Here is a 12,529-nt window from a genome sequence, read left to right as displayed (position 1 = left end):
CTGAGACTCTTGACTGGAGATTTGATAATTGTCTTTTTTTTTTTAGGATGCATGACTGGGAATGGCACTCTTTTTAAAAAGATGGTTGCAAAGTAGAGCCCTAAACAATCAAAAAGTAAAACTAAAGTCCAGGTTTGGACATATTCCCCTTCAGAGAATATGAAGACAAAAAGTAATGCCAAAGGAAGACTGTATTATTTGTTTAAATTAGGTTTGCTTGGCGATGTCTTCCTTCTATATCAGTTCTTTTTTTTGTCAGTCAGATTTATTTTTGCAGCTTTCAGTTTTCCATGTGCATCCTCACCAGATGAAAATATATTCATATAAGTAAATCATAGAAATTTTAATATTATGGAATTAGTAGAGTCATTATTTCACTAAATTTTCTTTTCTTCTTTTAAAGATGTATTTATTTATTTGAGAGAGAGAGGATGCTTGCACGTGTGTATGGGCATGAGCTGGGGGAGGGGGGAGAATCCTCAGGGCAGACTCCCCATTGAGTGTGGAGCCCATCACGGGGCCCCATCCCAGGACCCTGAGATCATGACCTGAGCCAAAATCAAGAGTCAGAGCTCAACGGACTGAGCCAGCCAGGCACCGCTAAATTTTATTTTCTAAGTAAGATGAACATTGATGTGATACAGTTTTAAAATACATATTGTAGTTTGTTCCATTATAAAATATGAGTACTCTTTCTTTCTCAAGAAGTGATGTAAGTCAATCTAAGTTACAGCTTTTGTCTATTTTGAATCTTATAAAAGAGCTGCTTTGTCAGTAGATAGGGTTGACATTTAAATGATAATGGGTAAATCTCAAATCATAATAGAGATTAGTTCAGAAGTGGTGGGTCTTTTAGCCACAGGGAGAGTTACTCCTTTCTAAATTGATGTTTTCCCATTTTACCAGAGAATATGAAGAGATAGGGTTCTTTTAAGAGAAAGACATGCTAACTCTGAAAGCTTTTAATCTCTTTACTCAACCACTTAAATCAGTGACCTTAACAAATAATTGTGTAACTTATTTAACCAAAATATTTCATAGCACCCTTTTTATCTTAAATATGCACTTGTGACTTTTTAAATTTCCTGCCAGCCACCTTTGGAATCACATTCTAGAGTGGAAATGTATTGCCAGCAAAACATTAAGAGAGAACATTCAAAGATATTTTCATGGTAAAAAACATGTGTGTTTTTTTCCCCCCAGAGAAGTATATCAGAGAATTCTCTCGTAGCAATGGACTTCTCAGGACAGAAAAGCAGAGTTATAGAAAATCCCACGGAAGCTCTTTCAGTCGCTGTTGAAGAAGGACTCGCTTGGAGGGTACAAATAGCTTCACATTCTTCACAATATTTATGATTTGAGTTTGTCTCACCCCAAAAGTTGAAATTTGTTTCCCCTTTCTTTGCACAGAAAAAAGGATGTTTACGCCTGGCCACCCATGGTAGCCCAACTGCCTCTTCCCAGAGCTCGGCCACAAACATGGGTATGTTTGTGCCTATTCACGGGGACTGCATGTCTGGATGGATGGGCACTTGGGTGAGGTGACTGGGTAGCTCTGGTAGAAAGTATATGTGATTGAATTGGGAGGATTTCAAACAAAGCTCTGTATTCCTCCATTTTATTTCTTCAGCCATCCACCGGTCCCAGCCATGGTTTCACCACAAAATTTCTAGAGATGAAGCTCAGCGATTGATTATTCAGCAAGGACTTGTGGATGGGTAAGTTTGATTTTGAATGGTCGTGATTTTGATTTCTCTTAGAATCGGTAATTACTTAATACACATAGTTTTTACTTCAGCTTATCGTAAAACAGAAGTGACTTTGTTCTAGAGGTTACCATCATATCCTAGCCATATCTATATAATACCCGTTACATCGTGTGTGCTTAGTACTGGTGCATAAACGAACAGATAACTGAATAGGATGCTCTGCTGTTAACTAATAATTACTAATATTACCCATTCTGTGCCTACTAGTATCTCAGTTAAAACTGAACTTGTTTTGAGGTGTCAACAACATATGATTCCAGAGTAAGGTTTGTGTCATGACATAATCTTACATGTTCTATATAGTTTTAAGTTTGATGCAGAGTGTATTCAGTTAAAACACTCTTTCTTTTATATTTTGACTGCTTGTTTTATTTTTTTTCTCTCTGTTTACGTTCCTATTTTCTCTAAATTTTCACAGCTTGAAATAGTGTAAATCTATGAAAAGAGTACTTCTTGAGTGTTTCTCATGTCATCTTTTAGTGGGGTACCACGGGAGATACAAGAGAAATGTAAATTGTATTACAAAATATTTACAATCTGAAGAGTTTTCTTTTTCTCAGATGACTCGGTATTTCAAATACTTCCTGGAATACTGGCTAAATTCCCTTTTCAAATGCACTGCAAATCAAGGAGGTTGTATTGAGGTTTGGATGAGAAATAAAACCAGCATCAATTTAAACAAGTGGTGATGGGGTCTTTTATCTTCAAGGGTTGGCTTAAGATGATGACAAGATTTCAAGGTGATTTAATACTGACATTTGGATAAAAATGCATCTTCACATGGACGATTATTAATAGCAAGTCAGCATTTCACTAGACTCTAAATAAGAGATTTTAATATACTTCTCTATGTGGAGCACAGTCTCTTTAGATGTAAATTTCAACAATCAGCAGAATTACAATCTGATGAGACCAAGAAGAGAAATAAATCATGAAGAATCATTAAAATGTTTTGGAGAATTATAATTTCCCTATTTTCAGAGCCTAGTTTTTATAAGTTGAATGAAATAATTGCAAAAAGAAGGATAATATCTTTATTTTTTTAATTTTTTAATAAAAAATTGGGGTGGGGCTTGGTGCAGAATCCTTTGGAAAGATGTGATGATGCCAGGCAGTCCACTAGATGGTAGTGGTGATCCGCTTGGGAATGGAGAAAGAATTACAGCTTGCTTTATGAGTGAACCTCCCTTTTGTCCCATCTCCCAGTGATGTAATGTAGGAATCTCACACAGTACAAATGAAATGGATAATCTCATCCGACATCTGTGATGGCTCAAATTCCATGCCCAGGCACAGTGAGATTAGTATTGGAGTCACCAGAGGGGATTGTTTGCACAATCTGTTTGCCAACAATTAACACGAAGCTGGTTTTGCACTGTATTGCCAGTAAACAAGAATCGATGCCTGGCAGCGTTTTTCTCTTAGGCCATTAGGCCATGTCTTAGATTTTGCGAGACTGACATTATAGAGGCTTTTCTGCTGCATTCTTCAAGATTAAAATATATGTTGTTTGGGTGTTTCTTTTACTTAAAGCATTGTACTCAAACATTTAATAGATGATTCCGGATTGATTTTTTAGAATATATTCATTTCTCACTTTCTGATGTATATGTAACATAGGAACCAGAGTCGGAAAATAAAGGGAGATCAGTGTTGAAGAGGGGTTTAAAATGATTTCGTTCTAAATAATTTTCTCTTTTCAGGGACTAACATAACCCAGAAGTTAAAGTAATAATATGCTAATGCCCCATTCTCTGCACACACGTGTTGCATGTGAATACCCAATTCTCCAATGGTAAAAGAACATAACACTAATTATTGATGTCAGCACAGCACTATATTGCTTATTGTGAGTGAACAATCTGACAAACAGGTTGTGTATTTATCCTATTAAAGTGAAATTAGCACTGATGACAGTTTTCTAGTATAAGATTATGTTATACCATATTGTTTACCACGTTGGATAATCCCATCATTGAATACACAGTAAAGGAAAACTCTTGGCTACATTTATAAATATATTTCCTGGATTTGTTACATGCTATATTTTTATCAAATACATAAGTAAATATAGAAACATATTGAAATTCCTTCTCTCTCTTTAGAGTTTTCTTGGTACGGGATAGTCAGAGTAACCCCAAAACTTTCGTACTGTCAATGAGTCATGGACAAAAAATAAAGCATTTTCAAATTATACCAGTAAGTAATTTGTAATTTCACATTCATATATTAGAGATGATCTTAATGCATAAGCTTTTGGAAACTTTGGTTTTCTTTGGATCTTTTATTAAATATAACTGGGGAGCTTGTGCTTTGACTAGACTTAAATTTGGCAGAAATGGTTTTATGAGCCTGAATTAATATAAGAAATACAGGAATTGTAAAAATTAAATTTCCCTTTTTCCATGAAATATGATTTACCAATATTGTATAGACCCCATGCCACCTATTGTTAAAAGGCCACTAAAGATTCTTTCTGAATTCTACTGGAGGTTCTTTAAAAACCATTATTTTCAAACCCTTCCTCCTTTCTTATCTCAAACATGTTTTTTTGTTTTCTTTTTTTTTTTTAAAGATTTTATTTATTTGACAGAGAGAGACACAGCGAGAGAGGGAACACAAGCAGGGGGAGTGGGAGAGGGAGAAGCAGGCTTCCCGCGGAGCAGGGAGCCCGATGCGGGGCTCGATCCCAGGACCCTGGGACCATGACCTGAGCCGAAGGCAGACGCTTAACGACTGAGCCACCCAGGCGCCCCTGTTTTTTTGTTTTCTTAGTTTTGTTTTTAATCATTATGGATAGATACCCAGGTGCTGCAGAACTGGAAAACATTTAAACTATTCTGAGCACTTTTCAAAAATTTCTGTAATTCTGTTTCTGGGTGGCACAACTTGGCTTTGGGATTTTTGTTGCTTCTGCTGATGCTCTGTGTGTGTGTGTGTGTGTGCACGTGTGTATGCATGTGATCTGTGTATCAGAACCAGGTAGTGTGGCATAGAGATTCCGTCTACTTTCAGGGAAGTTTTACATAAGATTGCTACCTTACTAGTGTTTCCTTTTGAATGGCCTCTTTTTGGAATTATCCAAAGTCCATATGAAGTATCTTACCAACTTCACTGAGTATGTAAATAATGTCCCTGGGTGAGTATGAGTTGTTTAATGTCACAAGACCTCACTGCCAGAAAAAAAAAGAAGCAGCAGCAGCTGTCATCCCCTTAACATGTTTGATTGCTTCAGAATCAATTTACGGGTAGAAGTTATGTGAATATTTGTTTCTAATATACTAATTGAGGCTGTTAAATAGACAACATTCAGATACGGAAATTAATTTCTGTGGGACCATTAAAATCTTTTGTTTACTTTTACACTGAATAGTGCAGATTTCTCACTGTTGATTCACAATAGTCATACTATTCTAACTACAGAACGTTGAGAGAATTTGAGGTATAGAAAGTAGAGCCCCCTGTGGATCCTAGGGTCAACTGATATTTCTTCTGTATACAAGTGAAGTTACAGAAAAAAAGTGAACACATCATAAGGTTTTTTTTTTTTTTTCCCCACTATCTTTAGTTTCATCCACTTGTCCATTTTAGTGTATGAAGACACGGTATGTGATAGAGAATGATTGTCCTTGTGGGTTTTTGTCCTTCTTACCAGTTTGTTGTTTTCCTTCCAATAGGTGGAAGACGATGGTGAACTGTTCCACACCCTGGATGATGGCCACACGAGATTTACAGATCTAATCCAGCTGGTGGAGTTCTATCAACTCAATAAGGGCGTTCTTCCTTGCAAGTTGAAACATTATTGTGCTAGGATTGCTCTTTAGCCAAACCAGAAGTGACTTATTAAACTGTTGAAGAAAAAGGACTCACTACAAAAAAAAAAAGAAAGAAAAGAAAAGAAAAAGAAAGACCATAAACAAGGGAGAAAACGTTGCCATGGTGAAAAGAATCTATTTCACCTACAAGTTACAAAAAATAGCTTGTGCATTGCAGATAAGCAAAGATTTGGATTGACATTACATTCATCATCTAAAATTCATTAGTTAAAATTAAACCTCAGAAAAAATGATTTGGTGTGTTCTTGTGTGATTTTACATAACTATAGTATTTTCGTCAAATATGCATATAAAACATCTTTCTGTCCTCATTTACTAGAGTAGCATTTGAATTCTCAAACACAAAATATGAAAAAAAACTTGACGGTTCTGGACGAATTATTTGCAGACTGAATTTCAATTACACTACTTTTTTTGTAACTTAAGAAGAATGATAAAATCTCAAGCTCTCAATTGAAAAAGCTACCCACAACTTGTTAATAAAACCAAAAAGTATTTTGAATTATATATTTTCTGAGTTTATTGTAACCTTAAAATCAAATCATATTTCCAAGTATCAGCTTAAAATTATTTTGAAATATGTTGGGTTTTTTTCAGGATGACTTTTATTAGGTTGTTAAATTATTAACTATACTCTAATATTTACACTGTTACCTATTAGTGGCACATTATTGATTGCATTTTATTTCATTCTTTTAAAGATTAACCGGAACCATCTTTTCAAAGAAAATGATCAAGATATAGAAGGGCTTTATATAATTTGCACATGGCTTCTTGTGGCCTGTAATCTATGACAGTTGTCACCTTAATATTTCGCATTTGCCCCCTATTGTAACTTTCAGAAAGCTCTTTAGATCCTTTCACTACTCAATCATGAACCTGATCAAAATTGGTGAGATTAAAGATTTAACATTTATAAAGTTCCTAGTACGCAAATTTGTGCTATTTTCTTTGCCTAACCCCTTTTCAGTTTCTTACCTGGGCAACATCAATATGGAAACCAAAGGTTTTAAAAACTCAAAACACTCACCTCCCTTATTACCTCTCTGAGACCATCTGGGAAGTTTTTGTTGGGATTCTGTGACTCTTTTTTTCCCCCCTACTTTTTGTGGGATGGCTATTCACAGTTTAAGAAAAGAAAAACATCAAATTAAAATCATTTGAAATATGCCCACCTCTTCTAATTGATCCTCTAACAACACTGTGGGAAAGTTAGGAAGATTTTTTATTAAAACATTTCAAAAATGCATATTTTGGTTTTACATAAAGGTTATACATTTTTGGCAACAAAGCATCTGAAAACATTCATGAAGTGCTACTAAACCAATCATTACTGAAGAAAATATTGGTGGAATATAAAAAAATACTCAGTTTACTTTCAGCCAAGGCAAACCTAATTCTTAAAACACTGAAACTTAGTACATGAACCGGATGTTATAAAATATCCATCTGGTGTCCACAAGGGCTCGGAAGACACACAGGACCTCCATCCACATGGAGGGCGAGAGGTAAACACACTGGCCCTTTCAACCTTTCAGAATAGCCCTGAGTATTTCTGACTTATTTCCAATTTATAAAAATAGTTTGTGTTTTGAATTGAAATGTATTTTCTCATTGTGCACCCAGTTTAAATTGACACTATCAGGAATGTCATATTTTAAATACTAGACTCGTAAATTGACCAATCTGTGCTTGTCTTTGTTATTTGTGTCTCTGACTTCATTCACAATCTAAATTTATTATTTTGGAGCCCAGATGTTGTATGTAATTGCTTACTTTAATCTTAAAGCATGAGTCAAGCAAAATTACTGAGGAAAGGTAGACATTATCCTTCATGATTCCTTCTGATAAATAGGATTTTGAATGTGTATGTTTGCGTGTACACGTGTGTAAATCTGATATGAAATTAAACCTGAAAATATCAGACACATTCAGCATTAGTACAGTATTAAAATGGATTTCCAAGAAAGATGTGAATTATCTTTGGATTATTTTTCATTTGATTTAGCCAAGTTCTACTATCTTACACCATTTCGGATAAGGATTAAGACATATCAGCTCGTATTTTCTTCTGTTTTCTTTTCATATATTGGAATTAGTATGCTCCACTCTCCTAGAAGGAAACTCTGCAGACTGTCTGGTCTATGTTGTTTTTAATTTCCTTATGTGGAAGAATTAAGTAATTATTTTGAAAACCTTCAGGAAACCCAGTCACACAAGATAAAATTTTTAGGAGTGTTTCAATTCAGAATAACTACTTGTGTCACATGTATAATGGCGTAATCTCTGACTGATCGGAGCCCATGAGATGGGGATTTTTGTGCTAACTTTGTCTTAGGGTGGTCAACATCAGTTAACCAGTGTCTCACGTGGTCTCTAGCTTCCCATCACCAGCAACGCCAACTCTTCATGGGAGTTGTATTATGATAATGGCGTTAGACTGTTCCGTGGATTATGACTTCTCTGAAAAGGAAAGTTTGTCCTTGCTGGTGGTTACAGCTTGGTGCTTTAATCCCTGGCTCCTCTGTTTAGAAAGCTGTCTTCTCTCTTGCCAGGCATGGTTAAGCTTTCCTGTGCCTTGGATCTGTCTCGCAGCCCAGTGAAATTTCTGGACCCCCTTCACAGAATGTCTTTTAATGCATAAAATAAAATAAGTAGAATTGCGAAGCAAATTAATGATAGGAGCATAACTACAATGTTACCTGTACCCCAGCTGGAAACGCTGCTGTGCAGTGACCGGCCGTGTCTCCCGGCTCTGTAAGGCCTCCAGTCTTCTGTCTTGTGTCCTCTAGAGAACACAGTGGGTGATCCTCAGTCAGTGTTACCCACATGAGTGGGGCACAGGATAGTTTGCTTGAGGTGCAGGGTTCTTGTAACACCGAACATTCAGCCAGATGGTCATCCCTGCCTCTCGTGGGAAGGACCACCTCCTACCGGCCCTGGCTGCCACATTTTTGCTATCTGGGTCGATGCTTGCAACCCAGGCACTTTCGCGTTGTCTCTAATTGCATACACCACAGGCCACAAATTATAGATGTGAACCAGAGAAGAGCCAGACTTTTGGGTGAGCACGTAACTGTCCTCACCCAGTTCATTGCAGAGATGCCCCAACTTGAGAAAGGTATCCAAGTGAATTTCTAACCAGCCTTTCTGTGGTTGGGAGGCCAGGTGGCAAACCCTTTGCTGTGTCAGTTTCCTCTGTAATTATAAAAAATTCACCACTTCTTAATTCAACCCCATATAATACATGAGGTAATAGAAACTAGAGTTAAGATCATAGCCATGAAGTCCTACTTTTTGGATTTGAATTCCAGCCCAGTACATAGTAGCTACGTAGCCTTGGTCAAATCCACTTCTTCATTTCCGTAGAGGGGATCACCATTATCATTGCCATCACTTCTTACGTTATATCATTCATGTAAAGTGCATAGCTGTCTTATTCTGTCTAGAATCTTAATTGATCTATTTTTTATCACATGAGTGACTGTACATTTAGGTACTCCGCCTTCCTGGAATATTGTCCTTTCCACTCCTGGGTGTCTTCACTCTGCCACCACTTGTTTGTCCCTCCTGCCACAAATATTACTGTGCACAGTATATATCTTGACTCTGCCCTGGCTTTAGTCCTTGTGAGACTGCGCTACTGGAAGCAGCCATGGTTACAGTATTGGGGGGGGTGCCCAGCCCATTCATAGGGACCTGTGGACAACTGTCCCCACCTGCACCAGAACTTATGGACTCCCGTGCTTTCCGCCACTTGGCTGATTGAAAACAGAAAGTGAGATTTGGGGGTTCTTACACTTTCCATCTCTTTCCCACCAAATAACAGGGATTGATAGGATGGGAAATAGAGAAGATTGAAAACCCTCTTTAGAGACCCTGCCCGGACAACGCAGGAAATGGGCTAAGGCACAGCCGAGCGGAGGAGGATGAAAAGACTCCTAGGTGATTGGTGCATCCCTGAGAAATTAATAAAGTTTCACTGAATGAATGTGTCCCTACTTGTACACCTGTGGATTCTGCGGCCCTCAGAAGCTCTTGTCATGTTAGCCATCTGATTAGGAGCTGAAAACGGTGTTCTTGCCTTGTGTGCTCGTCAAGTTCACTTCAGCATGTATTGAGTGCCTATTACGTGAAAGGCACTTTTGAGATGCAAAATTGAATAGACTATAGGTATACAAGTATCAGTCGTAGAAGCCAGGCTGGGTAAGTGTTATACTGTTAGTACAATGGGAGAGAGACACTAGTTAAACTCGCTGAAAAATGGGATGGGTGCGGTGGGGCCTGGGGCTTGTAGGAGTTAACATTTGCAAACCTGTGAGCAAGAACTGTGCGGGACCAGCAAAGGGGGAATGGCAACGCCAGGCAGCTTGACAAGGGCACAGACTGAATTTAAGAGTTTTTTTCAAGATTTTAAGTAATTTCTACACCCAATGTGGGGCTTGAACTCACAACCCTGAGATCAAGAGTCACCTGCTCTACCAACTGAACCCAACTGGGTACTCCTGAATTTAAAAGCTTTTTAGCTGGGGCACCCAGGTGGCTCAGTTGGTTAAACGGCTGCCTTCATATCAAGTCATGATCTCAGGGTCCTGGTATTGAGCCCTGTGTAGGGCTCCCAGCTCAGTGCTCTCCTCCCCTGCCCCTCTCCCCACTCGTACACACACACTCTCTCTCTCTCTCTCTCTCTCATAAATAAAAAATTTAAAAATCTTTTTAAAAAAAGTTACAATTTCAACAGATGTCATTGGAATTCTTAGAGAAAGACTTATTTTATTTAGATCATCTTTTTATAGGAAGGTGAGGCCTAAAGACTCCATGCTGAAAGAAATAGGTAAGTGCCAAGAACTCCATTTGGCATAGGAAGTTCAGAATTTAGGCATGAAAGCCGAGAGAGGAGGCAGTGAGAGAATGAATCAAGGGACTAACGAGACAGTGGGAGGCTGGAAGCTGAGGAGAAAAACAGCCATTGAAAATTCCAGAGACCAGGTGGCAAAAAGACACCCAAGAACGTAAATACTGAGTACATATTTTTTAGGATTTTGCTCTGTGTTTCTACAGTTTTACCACTTTCATCTTCCCAAACCTGACGTGAAGTTTCCGTACATACACATGTTTTGGAAGAGTGCTATGGAAAGTCCAAAGGAAGGACCGTGCTCCACACCAGGGTTCAGGTGGCATGTGAAGGTGGGCTACCACTAAAATCTCAGCAGAAACAGGAAAGTCAAACGATAGGACCACATGACGGAAACTTTGAGTTGGGCATTGGCCTTTTGAGTGGATGTAGTTTGTTTTGCAAAAACCGAAAGGCAGGCTGCCCTCAGCCAACAAATAATTTGCACTTTTTATGATCTTTTTTTTTTAAGTCACCTTTTGGTTGCTTTAGCATGAACCCTAACTCTCTGGCCTCATCCTTCTTGCACGTCACCATTTCTTCACTTGCTATTACTCAAAATCACTGACCTCGCTCTACCTCACTGAAACAGTAAGGCCACTTAAAAGGGAACTTTTCAGGCCTTTCTTACTTGCTCTTTCACCAACATTGGTGCTGTTAACCACTCTCTCCTCGAATCACTCCCTTCTTTTGGTTTCCACGTGAACACAATCCTTATATTCTTCCTATCCTTCTGGGTACCTCTTTTTGGTCTTCTTTACAACTCATTTTCCTTTTTGTTCACCCCTTACATGTTGCTATGCTTAGCTAGGTCCTAGGCTTAATTTCCCTCCCTTCTTATTTTACCCCATCCCTGTAGGCTCTTTCCTTTAATGTCATGGCTTCACATACTGTCTCAGTGGTTTTAAAACCTGTGCCTCCTTGCTGAACTTTAGATCCATATATTCAGTTACTCATTCAACATCTCCATTTATATATCTTATAGTTACATCAAATTCCACATTTCCATGGATCTCTTTATCTTCCCCTCCAAGACCTGGTCCCTACTAGAACTTCACTGTTCAGTAAACATGGCACCACCATTCAATTTTCCAAAACAGTAACCTGGAAGGTATTGAGAGACTGTCACCTTCTACATCCAAAGAACACCAAGTGTTGTAAATGTCACTTGGATCCATGTGCTTCTCTTGACTCCCATTGCCATTACACAAATTGAGGCCACTTTCTTTCCTAGACTACCACAACAGGCTCTTGAATTGCCTTTCTTTCCCTGATCTTTCTCCACACCTATTCTCCTTCCCCAAGTTCCTTCTACACTCTACAGTCAGGGTCATCTCTCAAAATTACTGGTCATAGCACTCTACTACTTAAAAGCTTCAATGGCTTCCTCTTGCCCTTGGATAAAGCATCCAAACATGGCTATCAGGCTTTTTTTTGCCTTTGCATTTCTAGCATAATCTTTGGCCACTCTGCCTTGCATCCTGTTTTCCAACCAGTCTATCCCCTGGAATAAACTCTATTCTGAAATGTTCTCTTTAGCGTTGGGCTTTTGTAAATAGTGTTCCCTTTATCTTGGACAAGTTCTTGTATCCTTCTCTCCAATTCAGATAACCATTTTCTCCTTTTAGAGCTCATGTAACAATACCACTTTCTTTAGGACAGTTTTCTTGACTATGGATTAGGTTGGATTACCCAACAGTATATTCCTTCAACTTTTCTGTTAAAATACTCATCAGTCTCTGTTGAATTATTCATTTTTTTCTCTATCAAGTGTAAGTTCCTGGCAAGAAAGGACTCTCTTGCTTTTGGTCGTAGTCTCAGAACTTAGCAAAGTGTCTAAGACTAATATTAAGTGCTCAGCAGAGATTTGTTGAATGAATCAGTACAATGATGAAGGGGAATTGAATGTGATGTCAATTTAGGAACTCTTAAATCCAGAGTTGCTGTGACACATTGTGAGGAAATGATTCTGGGCCTTTGGAGATATATATATATATATATATATATATATATATATATATATATATATA

The 12,529-nt window shown here is 38.0% G+C and overlaps 1 protein-coding gene across 2 annotated transcripts in view; it reads left to right on the top strand.

The window, feature by feature from the left end:
* Window positions 1–6,042, top strand: part of GRB14 (growth factor receptor bound protein 14) — a 113,364-nt gene extending 107,322 nt beyond the window's left edge. For both annotated transcript variants that reach the window (XM_021702907.1, XM_021702908.1), the window contains 5 exons: window positions 1,204–1,320; window positions 1,411–1,483; window positions 1,631–1,718; window positions 3,875–3,968; window positions 5,447–6,042. In XM_021702907.1, the coding sequence (XP_021558582.1) occupies window positions 1,204–1,320; window positions 1,411–1,483; window positions 1,631–1,718; window positions 3,875–3,968; window positions 5,447–5,593 (519 nt within the window). In that variant the 3' untranslated portion in view covers window positions 5,594–6,042. The remainder of the gene's footprint in view (window positions 1–1,203; window positions 1,321–1,410; window positions 1,484–1,630; window positions 1,719–3,874; window positions 3,969–5,446) is intronic.
* Window positions 6,043–12,529: the final 6,487 nt, after the last annotated feature.

Source organism: Neomonachus schauinslandi, chromosome 3, assembly GCF_002201575.2.
Source record: "Neomonachus schauinslandi chromosome 3, ASM220157v2, whole genome shotgun sequence".
Taxonomy (NCBI): domain Eukaryota; kingdom Metazoa; phylum Chordata; class Mammalia; order Carnivora; family Phocidae; genus Neomonachus; species Neomonachus schauinslandi.
The sequence above is the reverse complement of the archived record's forward strand: the minus strand, read 5'-3'. Positions and strand labels throughout refer to the sequence as shown.